Source organism: Lonchura striata, chromosome 34, assembly GCF_050655825.1.
Source record: "Lonchura striata isolate lonStrDom1 chromosome 34, ASM5065582v1, whole genome shotgun sequence".
Classification (NCBI taxonomy): Eukaryota; Metazoa; Chordata; class Aves; order Passeriformes; family Estrildidae; genus Lonchura; species Lonchura striata.
In genome coordinates, this window is record NC_140736.1 from 2,380,053 (window position 1) to 2,406,921 (window position 26,869).

Here is a 26,869-nt window from a genome sequence, read left to right on the forward strand (position 1 = left end):
CCGCCCAAACACACCGAGCCAGTGTGACGCTCTCCTCTCCATGTCACAGTGCTCTCACCACCGTGCATGGACGGAGACTGCTTATAGGGCCCCTTTAAGGATGCTTTGCCAAGGACCAACAGGAACAACAGTACAGTGTCTCATTTTAGGACTACAGTCCCCCCCATTTTCCCCTGGGGCTGGGGGTCCAAGAACAGAGATCGCCTTCTCTTCTTCTCTGAAGACGGAGGGCAGCCTCACACCCTCCTCCGCTTTCCTCTGTTCATCCCTGAACTGGTAGTTGCTGGAGGAGTTTCTTGGCTCACCATTGCATCCCCCTAAAATGCAGTCTCTCTTGAAGGAAGAATTGGTTCAGTCTATGGCTGACAAAAAGACTCCAGCCAACAGCCACTCCATCATCTGCCCCCAGCCTTCTTTCCCTAACAACTGAGGTCCCTGGCTGTCTCTCTTTCCTTCAAATTGAGGAGGAGCAATATTTCACAAAGCCTTCATTTCACAGGAAAGGGTTAAAATTCCTGGACTCCACAGATGGCTGAAATCTCTAGCCCAGGACGCTGTGCTGTCTTCCAGGCTGGGCATATTCCCCCCTCCTCCTCCTTCTCCTCTGCTGGCAAACTCCCGGGTGTCTGCAGGCTCTCTTTGTCTTTTCCTCTAGGCTGGGGGGGGGGAACAAAGACATCTCAGACGTTCTCCACCCTTCCGTCCGCAGGAACTGGCCCAGCTCGGTTTCAGACCCTTCACCCCCTGGCCTACCTCTGCAGGCCACATGGCTTCCCCTTCCCCACCCAGCTCATGGCTGGGCAGGAGAGGTTTGCACTCTCCAATGACCGGAACCAAAGAGAGCGAGTTCTCCTGGGAGTTCTGCTTTTAACCCCTCTGTGTTCTCAGAGGCGTGCCCACCTTCAATTGGTCACCCCAAGTGTCAGTATCCAAACCTGACCCCGGACTGGGCTGACCTCTTCCTTCCAAGAAAATTCTTTTCCCGTGTCAAACCACGACACATGACCATCCCACCTTAGGACTGGTTTTTGTGAGAAACAACTGCTCACTTTAAAATTTTTTAAATGTTTATTAAACATTTACAAAAACATAAGAGAAGGACTAATAAGGAAGAACAGGCCTGGGAAGGCCCCCTGCCCCATGGCTGCCTGCCAGGTGGCTGCCTCATCTTCAAGATTGATGCTTCACCTTTCACATTCCTGGAGGGTGCATCAGCCACCCTGGCCCCTCCCAAAGTCTGTCAGTCAACCCTTCTTTGCCCTTTATTGGTGGAATTTATTTCTTGTAGCTGCATTTGAAGGTCAGGTGTTGTCACGTCACGTCCCCCCAGCAACAAGCTTTTCCATTCCTAACTCTCCCATGCAAGGGGTATATGTCGACACCTATTGTGGTGGACCTCCACCTCAGGGAATGACGTGCATTGACTCCATGTTTGCAGAAGGCTGAACAAAAGCTTTATTAAGCTGTCCTATATTACACTATACTAAAAACTATACTACTGCTATACTGAAGAAAAACCTATGACACTTAGAGACAGTCCAACACAGAGTGGCTCCAGTTGGTCAAATGAAATCAAAACACCATCACCAGAGTCCAATGAAGAAATCCCTCTTTGGTAAACAATCTCCATTCCACATGTGCCAAACAACAGATGCAGCAAATGAAGATAATTGTTTTTCTTTCTCTGAGCTTTCTCACAGCCTTCCCCAGGATTTTCCTGGGAAAGTCTGTGTCTCTCACTATTCAAAGGATATGTGAATACCACACATGCCTTCTTTCTACCTGTCCTAGAAAGCCCACCTGTTCCAGGTGGGAACAATAGGGAGTGGGGGGGAAGGGGACTGTGGGGAGAAGACAGAACATCTAAACAACAAATCACAAAAACATAACTCTGCATTAGTAAAGCTTCTCTTAAGATACACACAATATTCATCCCTTAATTGCGAGAGCCAATCATCTCATTATCTATCTATTACAGTTTGGATGGAGACCAGAACTAATACCTTGCAAAAGGAAAAGAGGGTACAAAGGTCCCTGCAGTCCCCTGGCCTGGTAATCCAGCCAGTGGGGAAAGGAAGAGGGCAGCATGTGGCCAGGAGTTTAAAAGGAGGCTATGTCCTCCAAAACTTTGAGAGAGGAAACCCCAGCAGCAGATGTTCCCATGGACTCTCTCCCTTTATTCAAATAAAGATGCAGGGCTCCTCTGGCTCCCTTATGGACACTGGCTTTTCACAGCCTGGTTTGTATGCACACCCGTTTCCTTGTATCAGAGTATCACCAGCCTGCAGTGACTCCCTGCCACTCTGGTCTGCAGGAGAAATGGAACTAATTTCCATTAAGGCCCTCCCAGAGGGAAGGAAGAGCACACCCAGAGGAGACAAGCAACCCCTGCAGGCATCCAAACTTCTGCACCAGATGCCGAGTGAGTCGCAGAGGGGACGTAGTGGATGCATTTCCCTCAGCCTTCTGCTGAGACTCAGCAGCCGGGGGCTTGCTCTGCACATGTGTGTTGGATAATACACCAAGTTTATTTTTTTTTCATTTCTCTAGTCAGGATTGTTATGGACAAATTCAATTGGGGAGGCCAATTATAGATAAATCAATTAACAAGAATTTATTTAGCAAGCGGTATTAAGCAAAAGAACAGCGCTGGGTGGCCGGGGAGTCTCTGTTCTGCCACGGCGCACCTTCCCCCTTTTACCTTTTTGTTTTTATAGTCCCTTTTTTTTTTCTGGTTGACGTGTTTTCTCCCGATGTACTCTTCGCCGGTGCAATTGGTTGCTAGGGGGTGTTTTTTCTGCCCTTGGTGGTCATAGGAATGAAGGCTCCTCATCTTCCTTGCGGATGGTCCTTGGCCTAAAAGTTAACTTGTATATAATTAGTTACACAGTCTTCTATGCTAGTTGCATCTGCACAATTCTTAAGCAGAATACTTGCTGTTTACCCCCCTTTCTCCTTCTCCTCCCACATCTTGAGATTCCCTACTCCATTCAAATTCTTATCTCCTTTGATGCTCGTTTGATGAACAAAGACCTTTTTATTTATTACAATCCCTCCTTTTTCTCTTTACCAATTGGTTCATTAAAACACTTTAACTTTTGGTAGCTTAAGACCAGGATTTTATCTACTTTTGAATCTCTGGGCAATGCTTCATACCTATCTCTAATAAGCATTAGATGAGCTGCCTCTAGTCTTCCTTTTATAATGACTATGATTTTATTAAAAATGCAAGGTTTGAAAGTTAAACTTAGTAACAACAATATTATGGGACCAGCAATCTCCCTGATACAGAATTTCTCCTTGAGTGCCATACTCCAGAATTTTGCACCTCTCAGGGTACCATGAGACCTTTAGAAATTTATCTGGATGGGTGGCAGCCTAGGCGGTTGCTATGGCTTTACAGCCCTAATACTCACAGATATTCCCCAGGATAATTTCAATATCCACCCCCCCAGGATTGGAAATAGGACACCAATAGGTAGCCCGGAGTTCAGGTTTACTCCATCTCCACATAGAGTTTACCAAGTCCTCATTAGTAACAAAAAAAATGGGAGCTACAGTGGTGGCATTATGCTTAACAACTTTCCCTTGGTCTATTTTGGTCAGAGTCCAACCAACCCCTACCAGTTGCTCTATAACCAGCAAACACCATCCCTACCTTTTAATTAGGGTCACTGCCTGCATCTGCTGCTGGGGAAAACTGGGTGGTGTGCATAGTCCCCTTGACCAGGCCAGGTACAACATATAACTAATATGCACAGAATTTGCCAGCAAGGGTGGAGTCCAAAGTGCCCCAGGGTTTGATTATCATTATCTCCCCATTCCCAGTGTTTGTTTTGACCTGTTATTGTCGGGCTCACCTTTACCCTTGGGAGATCAGTATCCTTGAGGCAGTTCTTGAAATACCTTTGAATTGTCCCAGTCTGAGGGCTCTTTCCTCCACCGCTTCTTATCCTTCTACCTCGCGCACCGACTCGGTTGCTCCAAGCCGCGAGGCGCACCATCTTCTCGGCAGCAAGGATATTCTTCAGGAGGACCCTTACTCTGTTTTTGTTGCCTCTTTTTGAATGATTTCCAGATTTTATCCTTCACTTGTAGTGAGTCACACTGAATCCCAGGTAAAGTTTTCCAGCAATTCCCTTTTATAATTTGAACAATTAAGGGAATTGGTTCATTGGAGTGGAAACAACAATTTTCAGGTGTAGCCCCCTTAATAAACACTTCCCACCACTCTTGGGATTCCCTTGGTAGGGTCCCGTTCTCTTCTCCAATCGTTAGGACTGACTCTGTCAGTTCTAACTGATAACACCTTTACAAATACCCCTAGGAGAAGTGCCTCTATAACTATGGACCCACCACCATTCCTGGCAAATTTTACAAATAGAGCATACAAAAAGGTAACAATTACAATCCTTATTTGTACAATATACTCTAAATCATTAGTTATCGGATATCCATAGTCCAATATCTCACTCTACCAGCTGGTTCGTACAATTCTTACTGAGTCCATTCAGTCCATTTAAATGTGACCTTAAGGTCCCCGGGCTGGCTGGTTATTCTCCAGGGCTCTTCGGCAGCAGCAGGAATCGGTCCCTTTATTCGGCTCACATGGGTCCATCCCTCCTCGGCGGTTCTGCCTGCAGTTTCTGTAGTTAGTAAAACAACACAGGGGCCTTCCCAATTTGGGGTTAGTGAGGTTTCTTTCTAGATTTCTTATTAACACCTTATCACCTGGATTTATATTGTGGATTGCTAGGTCTAAAGGAGGTTGTTGCACTAGTAACCCAGCTCTTCTAGGCCCTTCCCGAGCCTTCATAAGTTGCCTGACATATTGGTTAATTTGTTGATTACTTATTTCAGGGTGATCTATAGGAGAATCCATGTCATACGGCATCCCATAAAGCATTTCAAATGGAGAAATTCCAATATCAGTTCTGGGCTGAGTTCCTATATTCCTATATTCCTATATTCCAAGGCTAAAGGTAAACATTTTACCCAAGATAATTGTGTTTCATACATCAATTTAGTTAGTTGTTTTTTAATTTTCCCATTTACCCTTTCCACTTTACCTGAGCTTTGTGGATGCCGGGGAGTATGATATTGCCACTTTGTTCCTAGAGCTGTAACTACTTCTTTAATTATTTTGGAGGCAAAGTGTGGCCCTCTGTCAGAGTCTATTACTTCTGCTAGTCTTTAGCAGGGGATTATCTCTTCTAATAGTATTTTTACTACTGTTTGTGTAGTTGCCCTGCAGGTAGGGAATACCTCTACAAAGTGAGTCAAGTGATCTATTATCACCAATAAGTGCTTATACCTTCCTACTTTAGGCAAATCAGTAAAATCGATTTGAATGTGGGAAAACGGTCTATGTGCCAATTCCCATCCCCCCATTTCCCACACCACTCAGGATTTCTCACACCTGGGTCTACTCCTGGGTCAGGGGTCTCTTCAGCCCCTCTAGAAATCTCAGCCCTCATTCTAGAGAGACTGCAGACTGTATAGAGAAAGCTTACCAGATTAAACACCAGGAAGATGGTCTCATTAACAGTCAGGGGAAACTGAACATTCTCTAATAGGGAGCTAAGAAATTCAGAGGAGAAGAAGGAAAGCAAAGGTTGAAAAGCCACATCCCCTGCTTCCCCTCTAACAAACTAGCTGCACAACCATGACTATGAGCCATGCATTCCTGGAACAGACTTCAGCACCTTTATAAACCCTCTGCAAGCCATTACACCCATGCCCAGCCCGATGGATATTCTGGTTAGTGCCCTTCTACTGCAAAAACTACATATTAGGGACCATACCAGAGCTATTCCTGGATAAAAAAATAAACCTAGGGACCAGAGAGGGATTAAGATCTCAGAAGACCCTAGGGACCAGAAACTCATGCAGGCCTCCACCCCAAGAGACACTATGAATTCAAACAACATAACCAGTAACTGCTCCATACCAAGACAAAGTAATTGGAACCAAAATATGATTACAACGGGGTTTTTTCCACTCTCTCAAGCCACAAGTTGGGCAGCAAAATATTTGTCCTAGTTTAGGGCAAATTTTGGAGAAAACCTCTGAAAGGAGCCCTCAGAAAACAAACCACACGGCCCATCCCCACCCACCTGGTTCGGGAAGAATTTTCTCTGAGAGAAATGGAAAAGAACCTGTTTATTTAACAAACAAAACCCTTCCCAGCACTAAAAAAATGAACAACATCAGATGACAACAAAACTCTTTCACCACTCTGAAGAGATGACAAATCCAGAAAGTCTCTCCTGGGAGTGGTCGCCCGGGTCTGGGCGCTGGGGATTGCTCTGGGCACTGGGGATGGCTGCTGCAGATCACAGAGCGCAGGCTCTCGGTGCTCCTCGGTGTTTCCCAGTCCCAGTCCGGAACAGGCTGGAGTGATATTCAGGAAAGGGAAAGGAAAAAAAAACAGTTTAGGGAAGAAATTGGACTGCTTAGCTAAACTAACTAACATACAAAAGCAAAGGCAAAAGCAGAAGCAAGCAAGCAAAGGAAAGCCACCAAGCAAAGCAAAACCAAGCCAGCCAGCACCAGCCTCATCTAGACAACAGACCATGGGGGAGGTGAGCCGGCTGGTAACAAGACAAAACAAACCTTCAGTTTCTGAGTCAGTTCTGAAAGTACAGAACATAATATCAAACATAAACAGAACACACTATTGGGGATACAATCATCGTAACGTCACCCTAGGACATTCCACCACTTATCTCCATATTGTCAAGATCATGTAAAAACTTCATCAAGTAAAAACTTCCATCTTTCACTTACTCATACACATTTCCTTCCATCTCACTTACTCAAATCTTCAACACTTACACATTTCTTTCTGTCTCATGTCTGTGTGTTTTCATGTACAGACACTGGCAATAACATCCAGCAAACAGTGATATTTGCATGAGTGTCACCCCACAATCAGATCTCCCTGAGGTACACATTGTGTTGCTCCATCTCTCTGCATTATCCACCATGTACAACCTGGTCCCTGAGCAAAGACAATCCCACAAATGAGTTTGTCTGTACTTGAGGCAGAATTGATCCACACTGTTTTACCTAACAAACCTCTGACATGTACCACTGGGACCTTACCTCCATCTAATATATTCAGGAACTCAGACTGGGCAGGACCTGCTTGATTGGTGGAAACTTGGCTGTTAACTAACCAGGTGGCCATTTCTAAATGTTGCTCCCAATTTTTGAAAGATCACCCACCCAATGCTTTTAAGGTGGTTTTTAATAGTCCATTGTACCTCTCCACTTTGCCTGCAGCTGGTGCATGGTAGGGGATGTGGTACACCCACTCAATGCCATGTTCCCTAGCCCAGGTGTTGATAAGGCTGTTCTTGAAATGAGTCCCATGGTCTGACTCAATCCTCTCAGGGGTACCATGCCTCCAAAGGACCTGCTTTTCAAGGCCCAGGATGGTGTTACGGGCTATAGCATTAGACACAGGGTAGCTTTCCAACCATCCAGTGGTGGCTTCTACCATGGTGAGCACGTAGCGCTTGCCTTGGCGTGTCTGGGGCAGTGTGATGTAGTCAATCTGCCAGGCCTCCCCATATTTGTACTTGGACCCCCGCCCACCATACCAGAGGGGCTTCATCTGCTTGGCCTGTTTGATGGCAGCACATGTCTTACAGTCATGGATCACCTGAGAAATATTGTCCATGGTTAGATCCACCCCTCAGTCTCATGCCCACTTGTAGGTGGCATCTCTGCCCTGATGACCTGAGGCATCACGGGCCCATCATGCTAGGAACAACTCCCCCTTGTGTTCCCAATCGAGGTCTATCTTTGATACCCCTATCTTTGCAGCCTGATCTACCTGCTGATTGTTTTGCTGCTCTTCATTAGCTCTGCTTCTGGGGACATGGACATCTACATGGCGAACCTTCACAGGTAACTTCTCTACCCAGGTACCCATATCTTTCCACTCTTCCGCAGCCCAAAGTGGTTTTCCTCTACACTGCCAGTTAGCCTCTTTCCACCTCTCCAGCCACCCCCACAGAGCATTAGCTACCATCCATGAATCAGTGTAGAGGTAGAGCTTTGGCCACTTCTCCTTTCCTGCAATGTCTAGGGCCAGTTGAACAGCTTTGAGTTCAGCAAGCTGGCTTGATCCACCTTCTCTTTCAGTGGCCTCTGCAACCCGTTGTGTGGGACTCCATACAGCTGCTTTCCACTTCTGATTCATCTCTACGATGCGACAAGAACTGTCAGTGAATAGAGCCTAATGTGTTTCCTCTGCTGGCAGTTGGTTGTATGGTGGAGCTTCTTCAGCCTGTGTCACTGGTTCTTCTTCTTCATCTGTGACACCAAAACTTTCACCTTTGGGCCAATTTGTAATTACTTACAAAATCCCAGGGCGATTCAGTTTACAAATATGGGCACGCTGCATGATGAGAGCAATCCACTTGCTCCGTGGAGCTCTGGTGGCATGGTGGGTGGAGGGAACCTTTGCTTTGAACATCCAGCCCAGTACTGGTAGTCGGGGTGCCAGGAGAAGTTGTGCTTCTGTACCAATCACCTCTGAGGCAGCCTGGACTCCCTCGTAAGCGGTCAAGATTTCCTTCTCTGTTGGGGTGTAGTTGGCTTCAGACCCTCTGCAGCTCCAACTCCAAAGTCCCAGTGGTCGGCCTCGAGTCTCATCAGGCACCTTCTGCCAAAGGCTCCAGGACAGACCATGGTTCCTGGCTGCAGAGTAGAGCACATTCTTCACATCTGGTCCTGTCCTGACTGGGCCAAGAGCTACTGCATGAGCAATTTCCTGCTTTATCTGGGCAAAAGCTTTCTGCTGTACAGGCCCCAGTGGAAATTGTTTTTCTTGTGGGTGACCATGTAGAGAGGGCTCAAGATGTGGCTGTACTTGGGAATGTGCATTCTCCAAAAACCTGTAGCATCTAGGAAAGCTTGTGTTTCCTTCTTGCTGGTCGGTGGAGCCATCACATTGATCTTTTTGATGACCTCAGAGGGAATCTGACGCCATCCATCTTGCAACTTTACTCCCAGGAATTGGATCTCTTGGGCAGGTCCTTTGACTTTGCTCTTCTTGATGGCAAAGCTGGCTTCCAGCAGAATCTGGATGATCCTCTCTCCTTCCTCAAATACTTCCATTGCCGTGTTGCCCCACACAATGATGCCATCCATGTACTGCAGGTGCTCTGGAGCTTCACCCTTTTCTAGTGCAGCCTGGATCAGTCCATGGCAGATGGTGGGGCTGTGCTTCCACCCTGGGGCAGTCGGTTCCAGGGGCACTGCACACCCCACCAGGTGAAAGCAAACTGAGGCCTGCCCTTTGCTGCCAGAGGAATGGAGAAAAACACTTTGGCAATGTCATCCATGGCATACCACTTTGCTGCCTTGGACTCCAGCTCGTGCTGGAGTTCCAGCATGTCCGGCACAGCAGCGGTCAGCAGTGGAGTCACTTCATTCAAGTCCACAGTCAATCTCCATTCTCTGTCAGAAAAGTGGGGCTTGCACAGGCCAAATGGGGCTGTTGAAGGGTGAGTGGGTTTTGCTGACCACCCCTTGGCTCTCCAGCTCATGGATCATGGATCATTCCAATTCATGTAGATGGGGATCCCAGCACCTTGATTTGTCTGATACTGCCAGTCGTGCACTGTTGAAGTAGCAATTGGTACTTGTTGCTCTTCCACCCTTAGGAGTCCTACTGCAGATGGGTTTTCTGGTAGTCCAGGCAAGGTGTTCAATTGCTTAATGTCCTCTGCCTCTGCAGCAGCTATGCCAAAAGCCCACCTGAGTCCCTTTGGGTCTCTGTAACATCTGTTCCGGAGGAAGTCTATGCCCAGAATACACAGGGCCTCTGGGCTGCTCACAATGGATGTTTCTGCTGCTCCTTCCCAGTCAGGCTCACCTCGGCTCCCACCAGGGTCAGTTGCTGTGATTCCCCTGTCACCCCGGCAATGGAAACAGGTTCTGCCCCCACGTGTCCCGATGGCATTAGGGTACATTGCACATGAGTATCAGCTAAGGCTTTATATTTTTGTGGTTCTGATGTGCCAGGCCATCGGATCCACACCATCCAGAAGATCCAGTTTTCCAGTGCCTCTTCCTGGCTAGAGGCAGGGCCCCTCTAACCCTGGTTATTATTTCTTTCCTGGCCGTACATGGTAGAGGTACCTTCAAGGGGATCTGACAGATCATACCCGGGAGCTTGGTCATGGGAGGCTGAGGCTACCTTCACTTTACTGGAATTCCCTTGGTTAGTGTTTCCCTCCTTGAGTGGATGCGCCCGCGCTGCCAGGACAGAAGTGGGTTTCCCATCCCACCTTTCTGTGTCTTCCCCATGGTCACACAGAAAGAATCACAGGCCGGCCCATGGGCTGTACCCTCTCTCGCTAGCTGGGGGATGTTGGGCTCTAACTTTGGGGAAAATTTGGGAAAGAACCTCCAAAGGGGTTCCTCTAGGAAACAGATTCAATCGGCACCTCTCCCCAACTGGTTCAGGAAAAAATACCCCTTTGGTGGAAAATGGAAAAAACTCTTTATTAAGCAAGAAAATCTAAAGAATATTAAACAATAAAACTTCTTGCTGCTCCAAAAGAGAGATGAACTCAGAAAGTCCCCTCCCTGGGCTGCAGTTTGGCTCACTTAGTCTCTTATACGTCCCTCTGGCACTGGAAATGCTGCGGCCCAGGCTGGGCCTGGTGGGCCACAGGTGTGAGCTGCTGTTGCTCTTCTGCGTGCTGAGTCCAGAGCAGGTTTGAGCAGGTCTGAAGAAAAGGAAAAGCCACAGTCCAGGGAACTTCTTTGCCTCAGCTAGCTAAAACTAACTAAAAGCAAAGGACAGCTCTGGTAAGTGAGCCGATGCAGGGTATTTTCCTGGCAGGTGGGTTTAGTCTCCACAAGCTGTTGCCCAAGCATGTGGAGAACACAGGGAACCCTCCTGATCCAAGGGGATCTTCACCATCACTCCCTTGGATCCTCACTCTTCCCCAAAAGGTTGGGGCATCCCCTGAGGGTACCCTCCACTCATCAGGAGGGTGCTTTTCTAGTCTCTTTCTTACCCAAAGCTGGGCTCTCCCCCAAAGGCTGGGGTATCCCATGAGGGCTGAGAGAGTAGAAAAGACAAGAATAGGGCAGCAATTTTCCATCAAACAATGACACGTTTATAAGAATAGGGGAGAATCTAATATTTTGCAAGAAGTTCCTGACATCCATGCACCTTGTTGAAATCCAGCTGCGTCGGGCTCCTCCCCTGTAAGTTCCCCTGTGGCTTCTGTGAAGCTCCCTGTACCCTCTGTCCCTCGGACTTCCCAAAACCCTACCCTATCCTCCCTTGGGGATGGTGTTGGCCACAGCACCCCAAGCGCCCTGCCGGACACTGTTCAGAGCTCTTGAGGGAACTGCAGTGCACCCGGCACTCCTTTCCAAGGTGGCGCTGGCCACGCTGCTTGGAACCCCCTTTCCTGCCTTGACCTTTCTTCTCCAGCCCCAAGTTTCCCTCCAGCCCCCCGCCTTCCGCAGAGGCCCCTGCAGGAATCGCCTGTGGGGGCCAGTGCCCTTTGTTGGAAGGTGGGGTTGGACCATCCCCATTTCTTATTCCGGCTCCTCCTCTGGGGGGAGGATCACCTATGGGGCCTCCCATCAGGGGACCCTCCTTCTTGGGAGATCACCCTCTTTTATGGAGGGACCTCCTTCGGAGGAAGGTGGAGCTGGAAACCCGCACCTGGAATCCTCCATTTTGTCTCTCCCTAGGATGGCGGCGCCCAGGTCCGTCCCCTTACCGATACCCCATAACACTTGTGGCAGTCACAAAAGTAATCAGATTTCTTCTTATGATCTAAATCAATTATGAATTCAATTGGTATTTAATTTTTGGAAGAATCTCCCCAAAGCCCTTGACCCTTCAAAGCCTTTGTGGAAACTGTTCAAGATCATTAACCTACAAGCTTTCACAGCTGAGATAAATGAAAAAAGGAGCCAAAAAGATCAGTTTAAAACATGTTTTAAGTATAGAAAAAAGAGACATGAAGCAAGTGTTTGCCCATCAAAGTCAAAAATTTGATTCACCTGTAAAAAGAAAGATCACACAAGAAAAACTGTCCAAATTACAAAAAAAACCCTACTATCATCATAATGAAAATAAAAATAAACAATTGAATGAATATAAGAACAAAATTATTCAAGAGTGACTGCCCAAGTTCCCCATCTATTTCCTTAATTATACCCTACCAAATGTTCCTTTTAATTTCAATATTGTCTTAAAGTTTTCACAGTATGCTTTGGAAAAAGAGTTCATTAATTTACCTGTAGGCTTTATTTAAACTTCATGATATTTGTTGATTTTTCTTTAACCATTTTCCCACATTTCCAACTAAATTTCTTGACTAAAAAATTGTTCATTATATTCTTGATACTTTAAAATAATCTGCTTGTTAAATTATATATTATAGAGAGAGGAATAATTCTGTCCAGTTAATACCCACAGTTGCATAAAATAACATGAGCAAGACCACATCTCCATTCGCTGATCACATCCTACAAGAGGAGTGACCTCCAAAATCACTTTCAAACCCCAGAAAATGCAGATTCCTCGGAGATTCATGCTTCAAGCTCAGTCTTACTTCAAGATAATTCCACTGCAATTCCTCCCCCCGACCCTGATTCCAAATATAATAACTTTGTACATTTTATATTAAATTTCTTATGCGAAGAAGATCCTTACCCCATGCGTTATGGTCACAAGTAGTTCATTTTTTCCTGATAATTTTTTAATTCTTTTCTGTTGCTGTAATAATTTGTCATATGCTAAAATCTGTTATATGATAGATTATGTATATGATATGTTACATAATAGATTCATAAATTTGTTTTGAACCCCAGAACTCTCCTCCCTTTTGTACAAAGAAACAGGGAGATGTTGTGGTGTGTTTTGCTTTGAATCCAAGGTTGCCCCCCGTTCTCCTGCCTAATCCACTTCCTTCCCAGTTGCCAATTTTCCCAAGCCCTTCCCTAACCTCCTCCCTTCCATGCTGTCAATCCTCCCTATCCCTACTCCTGTCTCTAGAGAGTTTGGTGTCTGTCTTGTTGTCCTCGATACCCCACTCCTTACTTTGTGTTATTTCCCTCCCCCCCATTTTCCCTGATAGGCTCATAGGCTATTTGCCCCACCTTATATTCCTCCCTTACCATATCTCACTGGTTCACTTTCCTACACCCGCCTCCTGAGTTGCTGTATAAAAACTTCTGTTCACCCCCTGCCAGTCTTGTCGGGGAGCCCAGGAATAAATCCATCTTGTTCTACACCAAGACCCGTGTCATCGCTGTCTGTCCCTGCGCCGGACCTGCCGATAGCTGGGAATTGCAGAGCTCGCAGGGGGACGGTCGCGCCCCTGCCGCAGCCGCCGAGCACGCCCCGCACAGCGCGCTGCAACACTCCTGGTTAGGTGGAGAAGTCCGAGCTGAGCGCAAAGGTGCAGATGGAGCAGCCGTGCACCAAAATGCTCGGTGGGAAGGATGATCCAGGACCCATATGCCTGGCAGCCTGAGCTTGCTCCAGGGGAAGGCCTTGGAGCAGATCCTCCCGAGTGTCATCCCACGGCATGTCAGGGAACCAGGGCGTCTGTAGGCGGGTGGGAAACTCTGCAGAGGGACGGGGAGAGCTGGGGCTCCTGCAGGGTGTTGAGGGTTTCTGTGCAGGAGTTTGGGGGGGTTGGTGTTGGTGGGTGTTGGGGAAGCTTTCCTGAACTGAGGATTCTTACTTGCCAGATTCTTCTGTGCCTTCGCTGCTAAGGTTTTTTTTGTGCTGAAGGCAATAACTTGAATGAGAAAATAATTTCAGCATGGAGTAAGAGCTTCTGACAGAGACCAAGTGTTGCCAGCAGTTGCTCCAGGTGTTCCTGCCCACAGCCCCTGCAGGCAGGAGCACAGTCCCCAGTGCACCTGGGCTTTGGCTCCCTCTGGCACAGAAGACCCCAGGGGCACAGGTCTCTGGGGCAGGAGATGGCACCAGCCCTGCCAGGGCTCGGGGGGGTGGCAGGTCTGCTTGGGCAGGGACTCTGCCTCACCTGCCGGTGTCAGCGTTCCACGGGCCCCAGGGCTCAGAGCAGCATTCCTGCCCTGGCCCACAGTTCCTTGTCCGTGTCACACCCGCGGGATTGGGATGGCCACCAGCCAGGACGTGTCCCATGGAGGCCGTGCCAGCTTCTGTGGAAGGCCCTGTGCCCTTCCCAGCGTGGCTGCATTGGCAGCCCTGGGCGCTCCTTCTGCTGCCCTGAGCCCGCAGAGCAGGGCAGCGTTTGCTGATGGTCTGAGCCGTTCCTAAAGACTCTGTTGGCCTGTCTTGGACACTTGGGGTGAGGGATTCCTTCCAACCTGAGCCATTTTGGGTGGGCTGGGGGTGCCCCTGGGCAGGAGGCAGCATGTGCAGGGGCCCTTTGTGACACACTGCAGCATGGTCACTATGGCATGGAACAGCGTGTCAAAGGGCCCTTTGTGACACGTGGTGACATAGGAGCTGCTGGTGACAAGGCCACGCCACAGTGCTCCGAGCACGTGACAGGACAGGACGGGACAGAGCAGTGCTGTGAGGAGCCCCCGCACAGCGCACTCGTTCATGTCTGACCCAGAGCTTTTCTGAGGTGTTATTGCTGCAGCTGACCTCGAGGCCAGACCACAGGACTTGCTGACCCGTGGCCTTCCCGAGGCTTCTCTTCTGCAGGTGCCCTCGAGGGCAGAGCGTGGGACTTGGTGCCCTGGAGGCATCTCCCATCCCTGCTGCCAGTGCCCTTGAGGCCAGAGCACAATCCTTGACAGGAGTCTCCCGTGCTTGTGGCAGGATCCCTCGAGACAGAGTGCAGGACTAGCTGTCCTGAGCCTTCCTGAGGCTTCTCTCTTGAAGGTGCCTTCCAGGCACAACTGCAAGACTTGCTGACTCGGAGCTTTTCCGAGACATCTCTCCTGGAAGGAGCCATAAATCCAGCAACTGACATGGAGCAGAGACCTCCAAGAGTGCCCAAGCTGGCCTGGGTGGAGGAAGAGGAAGAAGGCCCTGGACCTGCCCCTGCACACGAGACTGAAGAAGTGGTGCCATCCAAGCAGCTGCAGGAGGGTGAGTGGCAGAGCTGGGATGCTGGGCTGCAGGGCTGGTGGCTGCAGCCATCTTGGCCACATCCCATCCCATCCCATCCCATCCCATCCCATCCCATCCCATCCCATCCCATCCCATCCCATCCCATCCCATCCCCTGGGGCCGTGCCCATGGACAGGATGGAACAGGGGCCGGGCAGACACCCCACAGCCGTGCTCCGTGCCCTGGGCCGTCGCGGGGCTGTCCCTGCCTGGGCAGCGCAGGGCTGGGCTGTGTTCTCCGGCCTCTCCCACAGCCCCTCAGCTCGGGCTGCGCTCGCTCTTTGCCAGGTGCAGCCGTGCAGCGCACACGAGAGCAGAAACGCACCCGTGGCCGCTTCCGCAGAACAGCGCAGGTACCTGCAGCCATCCCCACCTGGGCTGGGCCTGCTGGCACCGCTCAGCCAAACACCAAGCTTGGAGCATTCCGTGGAACATCCCTGGCTTTCTGCCCTTCTCCTACAGCTGGTTTGCAAATTCATCAAGAGGATTCGGGAGGAAGAGACCGCCATGGGCACAGGGCTCAGAGCATATGCACCCATCTTCAAAACCAAGACCTCTGCTGCCCTGGCTGATATGCTGGTAGAGGAGGGGTTTTCCAATCCAAAGCAAGTAAGCAGTCTGTGGCCAGGGTTTGATCCTCCCAGGAATTGCTTGGCCTCCCAAGCCATGCCTGCTGCTCCATGGAAGCCTTTGAGGCCATGGCAGTGTGGTGGCAAGGGAAGCACTCCTCTGGAGGCTTTCCAAGTCTCCCCTGCCTTCTCCAGGTGCCGGCCATGGTGAGGTACATCCACCAGTGGCTCGAGGCCAACCAGTTTGCTGAGCACAGGCTGAACAGGACCCTGCTGGATCTCACCGAAGAACGGCCCGCTGACGTAGTAATGACACTCCTGCGTGTGGCCCCATCCTGTGACAGGTACGGGGCCCACCTGCCCAGAGGGCTCAGGGCTCCCCAGGCCATCAGCCTGCACAGCCTGTCCCAGGTGTCTGACCAACAGAGAGTCCCAGGGCCCTCTGGCTGCTCCCTTTGCCAGCCCTGGCACGTCAGCCCCCGAGCCTGCTGCCATGTTCCCTCGCTGCCCCTCAGGGGCCTGTCCCCACAGGGCTGGGCTGCCTGGCTGCTGCTGGAGAGGGGCAGTGGGCAGAGGCAGAGCTGGCAGCCAGCTCAGCTCCCCACTGCTGCCCAGGCCACGGTGCTGTGTCTCAGACCCCCCTGAGACGGTTCTCTGACCCCACAGAGCTGCTTTGACCATGTGGAAGAGCATCATGTGCTCGGTGAGGACTGCAGAACTGGCCATGCTCGTACTCCTCGATGTGCTGGGGAGCTGGCCAGAGCACAGCACGTGCACCTCCGATGGGGACAAATCGGGTGTCTTTGTCCTGGCTGTGAGTTTCTGCCTTTGCTGGCCCCAAGGCTATCTCTCCAGCAGTTCTCCATCCTCCCTTCCCCACGGCGTTTCCCTGCCTCAGGCGCTGGGCTGAAACCTGGCCTCGGGGCAGCTCCAGGGCCACCAGGCCCGGTGCTCCCCCTGCGTCTCTCCGGGCCTCTCCCTCCTGTGCTCGGGCCCTGCCACACGAACACCTCGGCACTGAGCCCTGTCTCAGGGGGCTTTGTCCTTTGCAGGCAACTGTGGTGATATGGAAGATCCTCCAGCTGCCCTGTGTGCCACATATGGTGACCGTCTATCTCCCCCACCTATTTGTGCATCTGCTCTTCCAAGTTCTCTTCAGCACTCTGGATATGCCAGAGGAGGTCGATACCTTCTGGAAGGGATGCCAGCAGCAATATGGCCTTGCCACCAGCCCCAACAGGTGCTCCATGCCAGTCCTCCTGTCCTTGCCACATTCCTGGGCAGGAGCCAGTGCTCCCAGCGTGACCTGGCCTTTGCTCTGCACACAGGTTTGCAGTGCAGACCCTGAAGTCCCTGCTCTGCGAAATGCAGCACGAGGATGCGGTGGTGGCAATGGAACACAAGTGTGGCTGGGACAAGCTGCTGTGTGCTGACACCTACCACCATGCCGTGGGTCTGCTGGCCAAGTGAGATCCCCCTTCTCCCCGCTGCCTCTGACATTTGTGCTCTGTGCCTGGGGTGCCCCACACAGTCCCTGGGGCCATGGGCCAGAGGGCCTTGTCACCGAGGCACAGCCAAGCAGACTGGAAAAGGCTGGGAGAGGAGGGTGCCCACAAGGCGCCACCTCCCAAATAGCCCAGGGGCCCTTGCAGGATGCTGGGGAAAGACCAGACCTCTGTGAGTCAGTCCTGGGAGAGGTTTGTCCCCCTGGCCCACAGTCTTGGTTACTTTGTCTCCTGCCAGGGAGATGTCCTGTGTCTCCATCCCCTTGTGCTCCCGGATCGCTCGCTACCTGCTCCGGCTGCTCAGCGCACAGGAGCCACGCTGGGAGCTGCCCGCCTTGGCGTTCTTTGTGGAGGTGAGCCTGAGGGCCAGCGCTGCCTCGCTCAGCTGCCTCCCGGCTCTCTGCCCTCTCGTAGCTGCAGCTGCCTGGGACGGAGCCCGCGCCCTGTGCTGCTGCCTGGGCTCAGCCCTGTGCGGTTCTGGGCTCCTGCTGGCCGGTCCCCTGTCACTGCCCTGTGCCTTTCAGGTCCTCAAGTGCCTGGACATGAGTGAACGCGGTGCTGACAGAGTCCTGCAAGTCTTGTCAAGGCACCTGCGGAGCGGGTGCAGGGAGAAGCGTCACCTGGTGCTCAGGGCCCTTCTGGATCTCATCAATGATCCTTTGATGGTGAGAAGGGGGCAGGGGCTGAAGCTGTGCTCAGGAATGCAGTCACTTGGGCTTGGCTGGGCTTTGGGCACTGGGCCAGCTGCTCCCAGCTCTCCTGCCTCCTGCTTCAGCTGCCCAAGTGCTTCAGAACAGCCCTTTGGCCTCTAGGCCCTGCGGCAGCAGGATGGCCTTTCACAAATTTGTGTTCCGCACAGAGCAAAAAAATGTGGAGCCTGACTGAAGGTCTTGTGGAGCTCCTGTGGGACGCAGATGGAGAGATAGTTAGCATGACAGCCACGCTCCTCAACTTTATCATCTTGGACAAGGACATGCTGATACCCAGCCCCATCGCACTGCAGCTGGTTGAGGCGCTCCTGCCACTCCTTGACCACGTAAGGCTCCCTGCCCCCAGCCATGGCCACTGGCTGCTGCTCGGACACTTTGTGCCCTGCAGATTTGCAGGCACCATGCTGAGCCCCATACAGCCAATGCTGAGGTCTTTTTCCTTCCCTTCATACAGGACAATAGCCAGGTGAAGCTGCTCTCCATAGTGCTCCTTGGAACACTGGTGACTCTTCCACAGGAAAAGGAAAAAGAGGCCCTGATGACACATGTGCACCAGAGCCTGCTGCCACTCTTCTTCCACTGCCATGATGAGAATCAGCGAGTGGCACAGGTGAGGACTCCTGGGCTGCTGCTGTTTCCCCGGGAGGGGCTGGGCTGGCCCTGCCCTGGCGCCTCGCAGGCTGCAGCCTCCTCCAGGCCCTGGCACAGGGACACAGGTCCTGCGCCCTGGGCTCTGGGGCCATCTCTGCATCTCTGCTGCTCTCCAGGCTTCGCAGGAAACACTGCTTGGTGCGGCCGAGTTCCTGAAGAGGAGTGAACTTCAAAAACTGGTGAAGAGCAAGAAGCTGTGGAAGTTCACCGAGTGGCTGGTAAGGAGGGCCGGGAAGCCGCAGCCCCAGCCTGGAGCAGCCCCTGAGCGCGGTGCTCGGTGTGCGGGCTGGCAGCTGTGCCCCTGCCCGCTGCTGCAGCCCGAGGCCGCGCGGGCTCTGCTCCAGGCTCCTGCGGCCCCAGCCGGGTGCCCATGGAGCCCCGGCCCGGGGGGCTGCGGGGCGGCACCGCGACTCCCCGGGCAGCAGCCGGCCCTCTGCCCCTCCAGAGCCCGGCGCCGGCGGCTGCTGGCCGCGCCTCAGGGCTGTGCGGGCAGGGGAGGCCGGGGCTGGCACGGGGAGCGCCCGGCCCAGGGGCTGAGCCCACGCCAACCCTTCCCTGCTGCCGCTCTCTGCAGCTGGCAGAGGACAGGAGCAGAGTGGCCGAGCACCTGCGCCGGGCCCTGCCCTACCTGCGGAACCTCCAGGAGCCCCTGCGAGAGGCGGCCGTCAGGTTCATGGGTGAGCCACGAGCCCGGGCTCCCTCCCCGCCCCGCCGCAGCTCGGCCCCAGCCCCGGCTGCTGCCCCGGCAGCGCCACCCGGGCCGGTGCCGCGGAGCCCCGCCTGCCCTGGGCGCTGCTGCCGCCCTCTCCAGCCGTGCCCTGGGGCGGCAGCGAGCGGCGAGGGCCCGGCCCGAGCCCTGCCGGGCCAGGAGGCCGTGTGGGCACAGGGCTGGCGGCGCCGCTGGCAGGGAGCTGTGCCCTGGGCTGACAGGCTCTGTGTTCCCAGGGACGGCCGGGCGGCACCTGAGGGGGAGGAATGAAGAGCTCCAGATCATCTCTGAGGGTGAGTGAGGGCAGCGGGCTGCCAGCAGGGGCTGCCGGGGGAGCTGCGAGCCCTGCCCCGGCTGCGGAGGGCTCTGCTCCCTGTGCGGACCAGGGCCGGTGTGGGCAGTGCACACAGAGCTTTCAGGGCACCTGGGGGATTCGTGGCCAGCAGCTTCGTGCTGATCCGGCTGGTCCCTGCTCCCTGCTGGCCATGGCCAGAGCCGGCTGGAATGGCCCTGGCACAGAGTCCCCTCGGGTCCCCTCAGATGTGGGAACTGACCATGGCTCTGTTCCTCTCTCTTTCAGCCCTTGAAGGAATGGCAAATGACATCAGTGTCGCCATCAGAAGCCTGGCAGTTCAAACATTGTACGTCCTCCAGGCAGTAGAGCGAGCTCGATATTCCATCATCGACAACCTGCATGATCGGCTCTGCAGGGCATGGCGGAGATGGCCTCGTCTGTGGGGGCTCGGCTGGCTGCGCTGCTTGAGCTCTGCAGAGAGCTGATCCCTGAGGCTCTGTCTACTGGGGCCACCTGAGCCCGCAGGAATGCTTCATTTATTCAAGATTGTTCTTTCCTTCTTTTTGTTTTTCTTTAGCATATAAATATAGGATGTGTTGTAATAGACAGACTGCCAGGATCTTTCTTTTGCTGCCCAGGTTCTGCAGGGTCTAGGGGAAGAGGGAGAAAAGGGTTCCTAGGCTCAGCAAGCTGCCCAGGTATTCAGGGTTGCAGGGAAAATGGCCAGAAGCCCCTTGGCCTTTGGTGGCTCTGCTGAAGCCTTTGTGCTGCCCACAGAGCAGATGGGCAGGGGCTGGAGCTGTGGGGATCTCTGTGAGAGTGGTGCCTGGAGATGGCCACAAGCCCTGTCCCAGGCAGGAAGCGCCATCCGTGTCCTCCTGCCCGTGTGTTGCTGGCTGGATTGCTGAGGGCTCCCAGGTGCCTCTTGGTGGGGCTCCTCTGGAGCTCCTGTGGGGCTGTGGCGCTGCAGCCGGGCAGGTTGGCCGGGCTGGGGAGACCCTGAGGGGACGGGGCCACGAAGGGATGAGGGGCTGCGGAAGCCCTGACAGGACAAGGCAGTGGGAAGGCACAGGGGGGACACGTGAGGAAGTGGGTAACATTGGCTCAGGGAGGAAAGTGGGTTGGAGCCAAAGAGACCACTCACCCCGATGTTGGTGTGGCAAACAGAGCACGTTTATTCCCGAACCCTTCCTTCCAAAGGGCCTTTGAAATACCCAGTCTGGATGCTTTCACTGAAATAAATGGGCCAGGAGACCTGCTACTTTTTAAGGCCTTTATTAATAGTGACCAGCTCTGGGTGGGGGCCCATGGGGTCGTGCACACCACCGCTGCTCCCACTTGGCGACGCTGAGGAGGAGGAGATCGGGTCTGCTAGGCAGCAGAACCGGGGATTCCGTCCTCTCGGGCGTGCCCAGGAAGGCAATTTGCGGCTCGTTGCCTGGGGTCCTGATTCCGCAGTCGCACTGTTTACATTAGGGCGGTGTTCCGGTTTGAAAGTAAAACCAGTGAGAGACTCTAAGTCAGAAATACAAATTATTGGAAAAAGGGGAAAAGGACAAAAATACATGCAATAATACAAAGGGAAAGGCTACTGACAAAGTCAGAATACAACCTGGCCAGCGTGCTGGTAGCAGTTCGAATTGGAGTAGCTGCAGTCCTCTTGGGATGGCAGATGTAGTTGCTGTGTTTTCTCAGAGAACCTGTGAAAAGGCTCTCCTCTGTCTAGAAATCTCCACTTTTATCCAGGTGGGAATGCCTAGCTCCTCCCCTTGGGCAGAGCATCTCACAATGGGTTATTATGAGTCACAAGGTGTGTCCTTAATTACCTCCTCCTCCTGGACAGTGTTATTTCTGAGTCATGTGGCCAGGCATTGATGGGGCCATTAACAGCAGATAAGGAAAACTGCCCCAAGGCAACTCCTACTCAGATAGTAATTGGAAAATGTTTTTTTTTTTAAATCTTGGACAGGTGGCATGTCAGCGGCTACTCCACGGGTCTGGCAATGTCCGGGACCTCTTGACAATTGTCCGATCCAGTCCATGGCCCCGAATTTGGTGTGGCTCATTGTCCTTGGGGCTCTTTTCGGGATTTCGCGCTCGGTTCGCGATTTGCATATTACCAGAGACGGCGCGGCCGCCATTTTGGGGAGCAGCGGCGGTAAAATCCCAGCGGTCACAAAGTGAAGGGCAAGCGGGGCAAGGGGGAATCAAAACAAGGGTGCACATAAGTCGATTTTAACGGGGTTTGAACAGTTAAGAGCATTTTAATTAACATTTTCAATATAAAACTGAATTTATTCATAACAGTCTGATCTCTGTGCCCCTTCAGATTCTGGCCTGAGCAATGCCTGCAGCCTTGGGAGAGATGTGATGGGCCAGGCCCCTGTCAGTCAAACCAGGGCTGGTACATTCACCCCGTACAAGCCAGCCTGCACGGTGACACACGGCAACAGAGTGCGAGGCACAGCTCCAGGAGCTCCCCGTGAACCTCAGCTCTGGGACCACTGTCTGCCCCAAGCTTCAGGGGCTGCAGTGGGAGCCTGGCTGGGCTCTGCCCTGGGGCCATCCTGCAGGGACAGCTGCAAACCACCTGCAGCTTTGGGAATGGCATTAGTGCCTATGGTGGGGGGGAAAGCTGCAAGTCCTTGACTGCTGTCTTGTGTTGCTGAGAAGAGGAAGGACATCTCGGAACTGGGGATGCTGTATTTGAGGTCAAGCGAGCAACTTTGTGGTAGGGGAGCTGCGTGGGCCTAAAGGACCCAGGGGTGCCGGTCAAGAGCAGCTGAAGTTGGGCCAGTGCCTGCCCAGGTGGCCAAGAAGGCCAAGGATGCCCTGGCCTGTGTCAGCAGCAGTGGGGCTGCAGGAGCAGGGCAGTGACCATCCCCCTGGGCTGGGCAGCTCTGCGGCCATAGCTGGGAGTGCTGTGTCCACTTGTGGGCCCCTCTGAAGCAGAAAGTCCTTGAGGGGCTGGAGCATGTGAAGAGAAGGACACGGGAGCTGGGGAAGGCTGTGGAGTGCAAGGCCAAGGAGGAGGTGCTGAGGAAGCTTTAGCCTGGAAAACGGGAGGCTCATGAGGGACCTTCAGATCCACAGATCCGTACATGACAGTGCTCACCACAAGGGCTGTTTCCCTGCCAAATATGTGTCACTTCATCCAAGTGCTTTAGCCACCTGAGGAAGGGACACTTCCAACTTGTAGTTTGTTGGTTTGCTAGGAGGAGAAGCCCCGCCCATTTTCTCTCTTTCCAGCAAGTAAAGAGTCTCCTGCACAACCTTTCCTGCCCTTTTCATGCACTGCATGGGATTCTGATCCAGTTTGAGTTTTCCTTTTCTGCCACAGCAGTAACAAAGTCTGTGCTGGCTATCTCCTGCTTTTCCATTTCAAAGCTTTCAAAAGCTAAAAGCCGCATTGTGCAGAGGCACCATTGCTTGCTGATGGCAGCCAGGGAGGACTATCAAATTCATAGAGTTCATCAAATAGAGTTCTGTTGAGTTAGCCCATTTTAATCTGGTCGGAGAGACTTAGAGTCCCATCGCTAACAAAGTCACTGATTTCTCCTTGGAAGTGGTGTTTGTGGATGCGAGGAGGAACGAGGTCATAAATGAGAGGTAACGGCCTGTCCCTCATGCTTCTCTCTTGCCGCAGATGGCAGAAGGAACAGCGGTTTCTGCCCCAGCTCCCTCTGCTCCTGGAGAAGAGGCCAAAGAGGGGCAAAATGAGCAAGACGACCACAAGCCGACAGCTGTGGCAGCAGCAGAGCCAGATGGTACGTGCTGTGTACGTCTGGTTATTTCTTTTCTGAGGGTCGGTGTATTGAGTGCAGCTGTCAGCAGAGCTGTACCCAATGCTCCTCCTGAGTTTGGTGTCACAGGGCCATTAAGGACTCCCCAGAGGAAGTGCTGTGCTCCGAGGCAGCGAGAGCGCTCTGGGTGTTCCTGCTGCCTCTGGAGGCAGCTTGGACTGGCTTGGCTTTGCCTGAGATTTCCTCTCTGCTAAAGGCTGAAGCAGGGATTTTTCTTGGATCAGCAGAAGGCTGTGACCTAGCAAATCATCTAGGCAAGTCCTGCATGCTAGTGGCAAACCTGAAGAGATTTTTTAGCTTCCTTAATTCCCATTAGAATCCTGACTTCCAACCAGTCATCAGAGCAAAAAAAATCTTCACAGAAATTTACTGGTTTTGGAGTTTTGTCTTTTTGGTTGGGGATTTTTTTGGGGGTCAGGGCAGGGGGAGGTGTGGATGTGTGTGGTTTTGTTTTGGTTTTGTGGGGTTGGTTTTGGTTTTGTGCTTTTTGTGGGGTTTTTGGTTTTGTTTGTTTGTGGGTGGTTTTTTTGGTGGAATTGCTTTTTCTCCATCCTGAAGGAGCTCTTCTGCCCCACATGTCTTACTGATGTCATTTTTATGACATTTTTATGTTGCTACTACTACTACATCTACAGTTTATTTTTTAATGAGAATGCCATATTTTTGTCAATAAGAACTACTTTGAAAGAGCTTTGGTTTCAAGGACGAAGAGAGAGCAGGAGGTGTTTTCCATGTGTCCCCAAAGGAAAACCAGCTACTTTTATAACAATCAGTATTTCATATCCTAGTTTTATACTTCTAAAGATGTGTCCAAGAGACACATCGAAGTGGCATGAATAGAAAAAACTGTACTGCAGGCATTTCTCAGGAGACAGCCTCCAGCCCAGCCATGGTATATTCCTCAGATCCATGGCACTTTTTCATACCTGATTTCCACTCTTTCCCATGACTGTTAGAATCCTACCCATTGGCCCAAGCCCTGCTCACATCCGTCTCTAGGAAAACACATCAAGTCCTCTGGTGTTAGAGGAAAATGCCGCGGGAGACAAGACTCATGATATCATGATCATCAAGTCTCAGTTTATTGTAACAGATTACATAGTTTATATATGTTCGTTAATTAGCTCATACATATTGCAAAAGCCAAGCTCATGATTGGTTGCTATGTGACTTGTACTATTATCTTAAAAGTATCGTTATGATCGATACATGCCTGTCCGGCTGGCCTTGCAGTTAGAACAGCTTAGTACCCCCTTTGTTCTTCTCTATCTACTTCTACATACTAAGCAATTTCAATATCCTGCTTTCTGCACATCATCTATTCTTCAGGGCCATGCGAACTTTGCAGCAGTCACGTAGCCCTCCCTATTTGGATTAACTTTACAGTATCATGTCCCTTGTCGTTCAACCATTCCTCTGTCAGGCTCTCTTCATCTCCCCCGTTTTCCTTTTGGACAAGAAGGTGTGCATTCAGCATTTTCTGCAAAAGCTGCTGCATCAAGCCTTGTAAGCAAGTAAACACACAGGGCAAGACAAGCAAAAGTATCACAATTATGCTTAGAACTATTATGCCATATTTGATGATGTCCCTCAACCATGGTCCAATCCCCAATCCTTTCAGCCAGCCTTCCAAGCCCAATCCGTCCTCCACCTTCAACTGTTGAGTTAGCTCGGTCAATTTTCGTATTTGCTTATGGATGGATGTAGAGTGGTCAGATAAGTTCATACAGCACATTCCTTCAAATTCCTCACAACCATGACCTTGGGCTAGTAATAGGAAATCTATAGCCGCCCTATTCTGCAGTGTGGCATGTCTTACTGAGTCTACATCCAAAAGCATGTCACTTAAGGCCTTCGATGTAGCATTTGTCTGTTTAGCTAGCCAGCACCCCAGCTTGTTGAGTTGAGCTAATGCTCCTGCTGAGGCAACACCAGGGGCTAGGAAAGAGGCAGCAATAATCGCCTCAGGGGACCAAAATCTAACATTATCTTGACAGTTACTGGCAAAGTTATGTACACTGCGTCGCAATCTGCTGCCATGATAACGCCGAGCCATGTCTAATATCATTGATGTGTTGGGTGTCAGCAATGACAATCTTCCTAACGAACAAGGGCCTCCCTTTATTCTGGAAGGTATGCCAGCCCAAGCTCTGTCACCACAAATAAAGAATATTCCTCGGGGCAAAGAAAGCGGATTATTTGTTGACTTTGAAACCTTTTTGGCCGTGTACTGACACCAGATACTACTGTTTCTGTAAATTGGCAAAGTGGAATTAACGACAATTGCAGACTCATTGATTCCCTGTTGCTTGCTTGTCCAGTTAAAGTACAAACAGCAATCCATGCCAACTGCCCCCAGTAGCTCTAGCTCCTGGGGTTCTGCCGGGGCGATCGGTAAGTAGGGCACCCACCTGTCCCAATTATCTACAGTAGTATTCAAATTTAAATTATCGCAAGTTGGAACACGTGTAGGACATGGCCATGTATCCAATGGTAGACCGACTAGGCAGGTGGAGAACGGATTGCCTGGGGAAGATAAAGCAAGACAGATGGACTCTTGCCCTGTTAGATTTGCCATTGTGACCCATACATTTGTTTTAGGTTGAGGTGGGACGTATGCCTGCACACTTAGCAGCACGGCTGCGATGACGAAACCTCCTACACTGCGTGTCCCATTCGTCTGGGTCAACTTGCCACTGAATGGGGATGCCAATACCATTCTGACAACAGGAATCTATAATCCCTGTCCTTTTAACACCTAGAATTTTCTCTACTAAGTGCTGTACCCTCCAAGCTAGCCTTCTTAATTCCAGGTCTTCTCTATTTTCTATTAATCTCAGGCTCTCCCTGATAGGCTGACCTGTTAATCGTGTTAAAGCGCGCTGTGGTGAGTCAAAGCTCCACTGGCGCTGACAGGTAAGACACCAGAATGCAGAGGTAAGGTGGTGCTGATGAATCCACCAACGATGAGAGCACCCTCCACAATATATTTTTACCCAAGATTGGTGGTCATAACTATTGCAAGTCAAGCAAGCAAGCGGACAACAGCGGTCAAAGTCTCTAGCTAACTGAGGCAAGAGGCAGTCTTCAACTTCTCTCTCCGAGTCAAACAGGAATTTAATCTGAAACTCTTCTTCTAATTCATACAGGATCCTGGAGATCGTCCTCTGTAGGCGCTGCCTCCTTCTCTGCTCCGGGCTGGTCATTGGTGGGCCGCACCCACTTAGCTGGGACCCACACAGTACCTGTTGGTGTAGAAACACAGAGATAGCCCCTGCCCCAGTATAATACTTTGGCTGGACCTTGCCAAATCCCTGTTTTTGGATCTCTATACCTGACTACCATTTGCGGAGGGGTAGGGGCTTTAGAGGCAAAGTGAGTAATTGCTGCGGGTAACCCCCCATCTCCAAAAATACATAAGTGATTAAGCACAAACAGGCATTTCAATAACCTATCCTGCACGCTGACTGTATCAATGTATTTTTCCAGATATTGTTTAAGAGTTCCATTGGCTCT

At 51.5% G+C, this 26,869-nt stretch overlaps 1 protein-coding gene across 1 annotated transcript; it reads right to left on the reverse strand.

Moving 5' to 3' along the window:
- Nucleotides 1–24,535: 24,535 nt before the first annotated feature.
- On the reverse strand, nucleotides 24,536–26,072 carry LOC146764397 (syncytin-2-like). The gene has a single exon (XM_085564698.1). It carries the CDS (start codon nucleotides 26,070–26,072, stop codon nucleotides 24,705–24,707), a length of 1,368 nt encoding a protein of 455 aa, XP_085420824.1. The 3' UTR covers nucleotides 24,536–24,704.
- Between the last annotated feature and the right edge of the window lie 797 nt (nucleotides 26,073–26,869).

Excerpts from the sequence above, each read along its gene's own strand:
- LOC146764397 (XM_085564698.1), bottom strand. The coding sequence starts at position 26,072 with ATGGTATTGGCATCCCCATTCAGTGGCAAGTTGACCCAGACGAATGGG.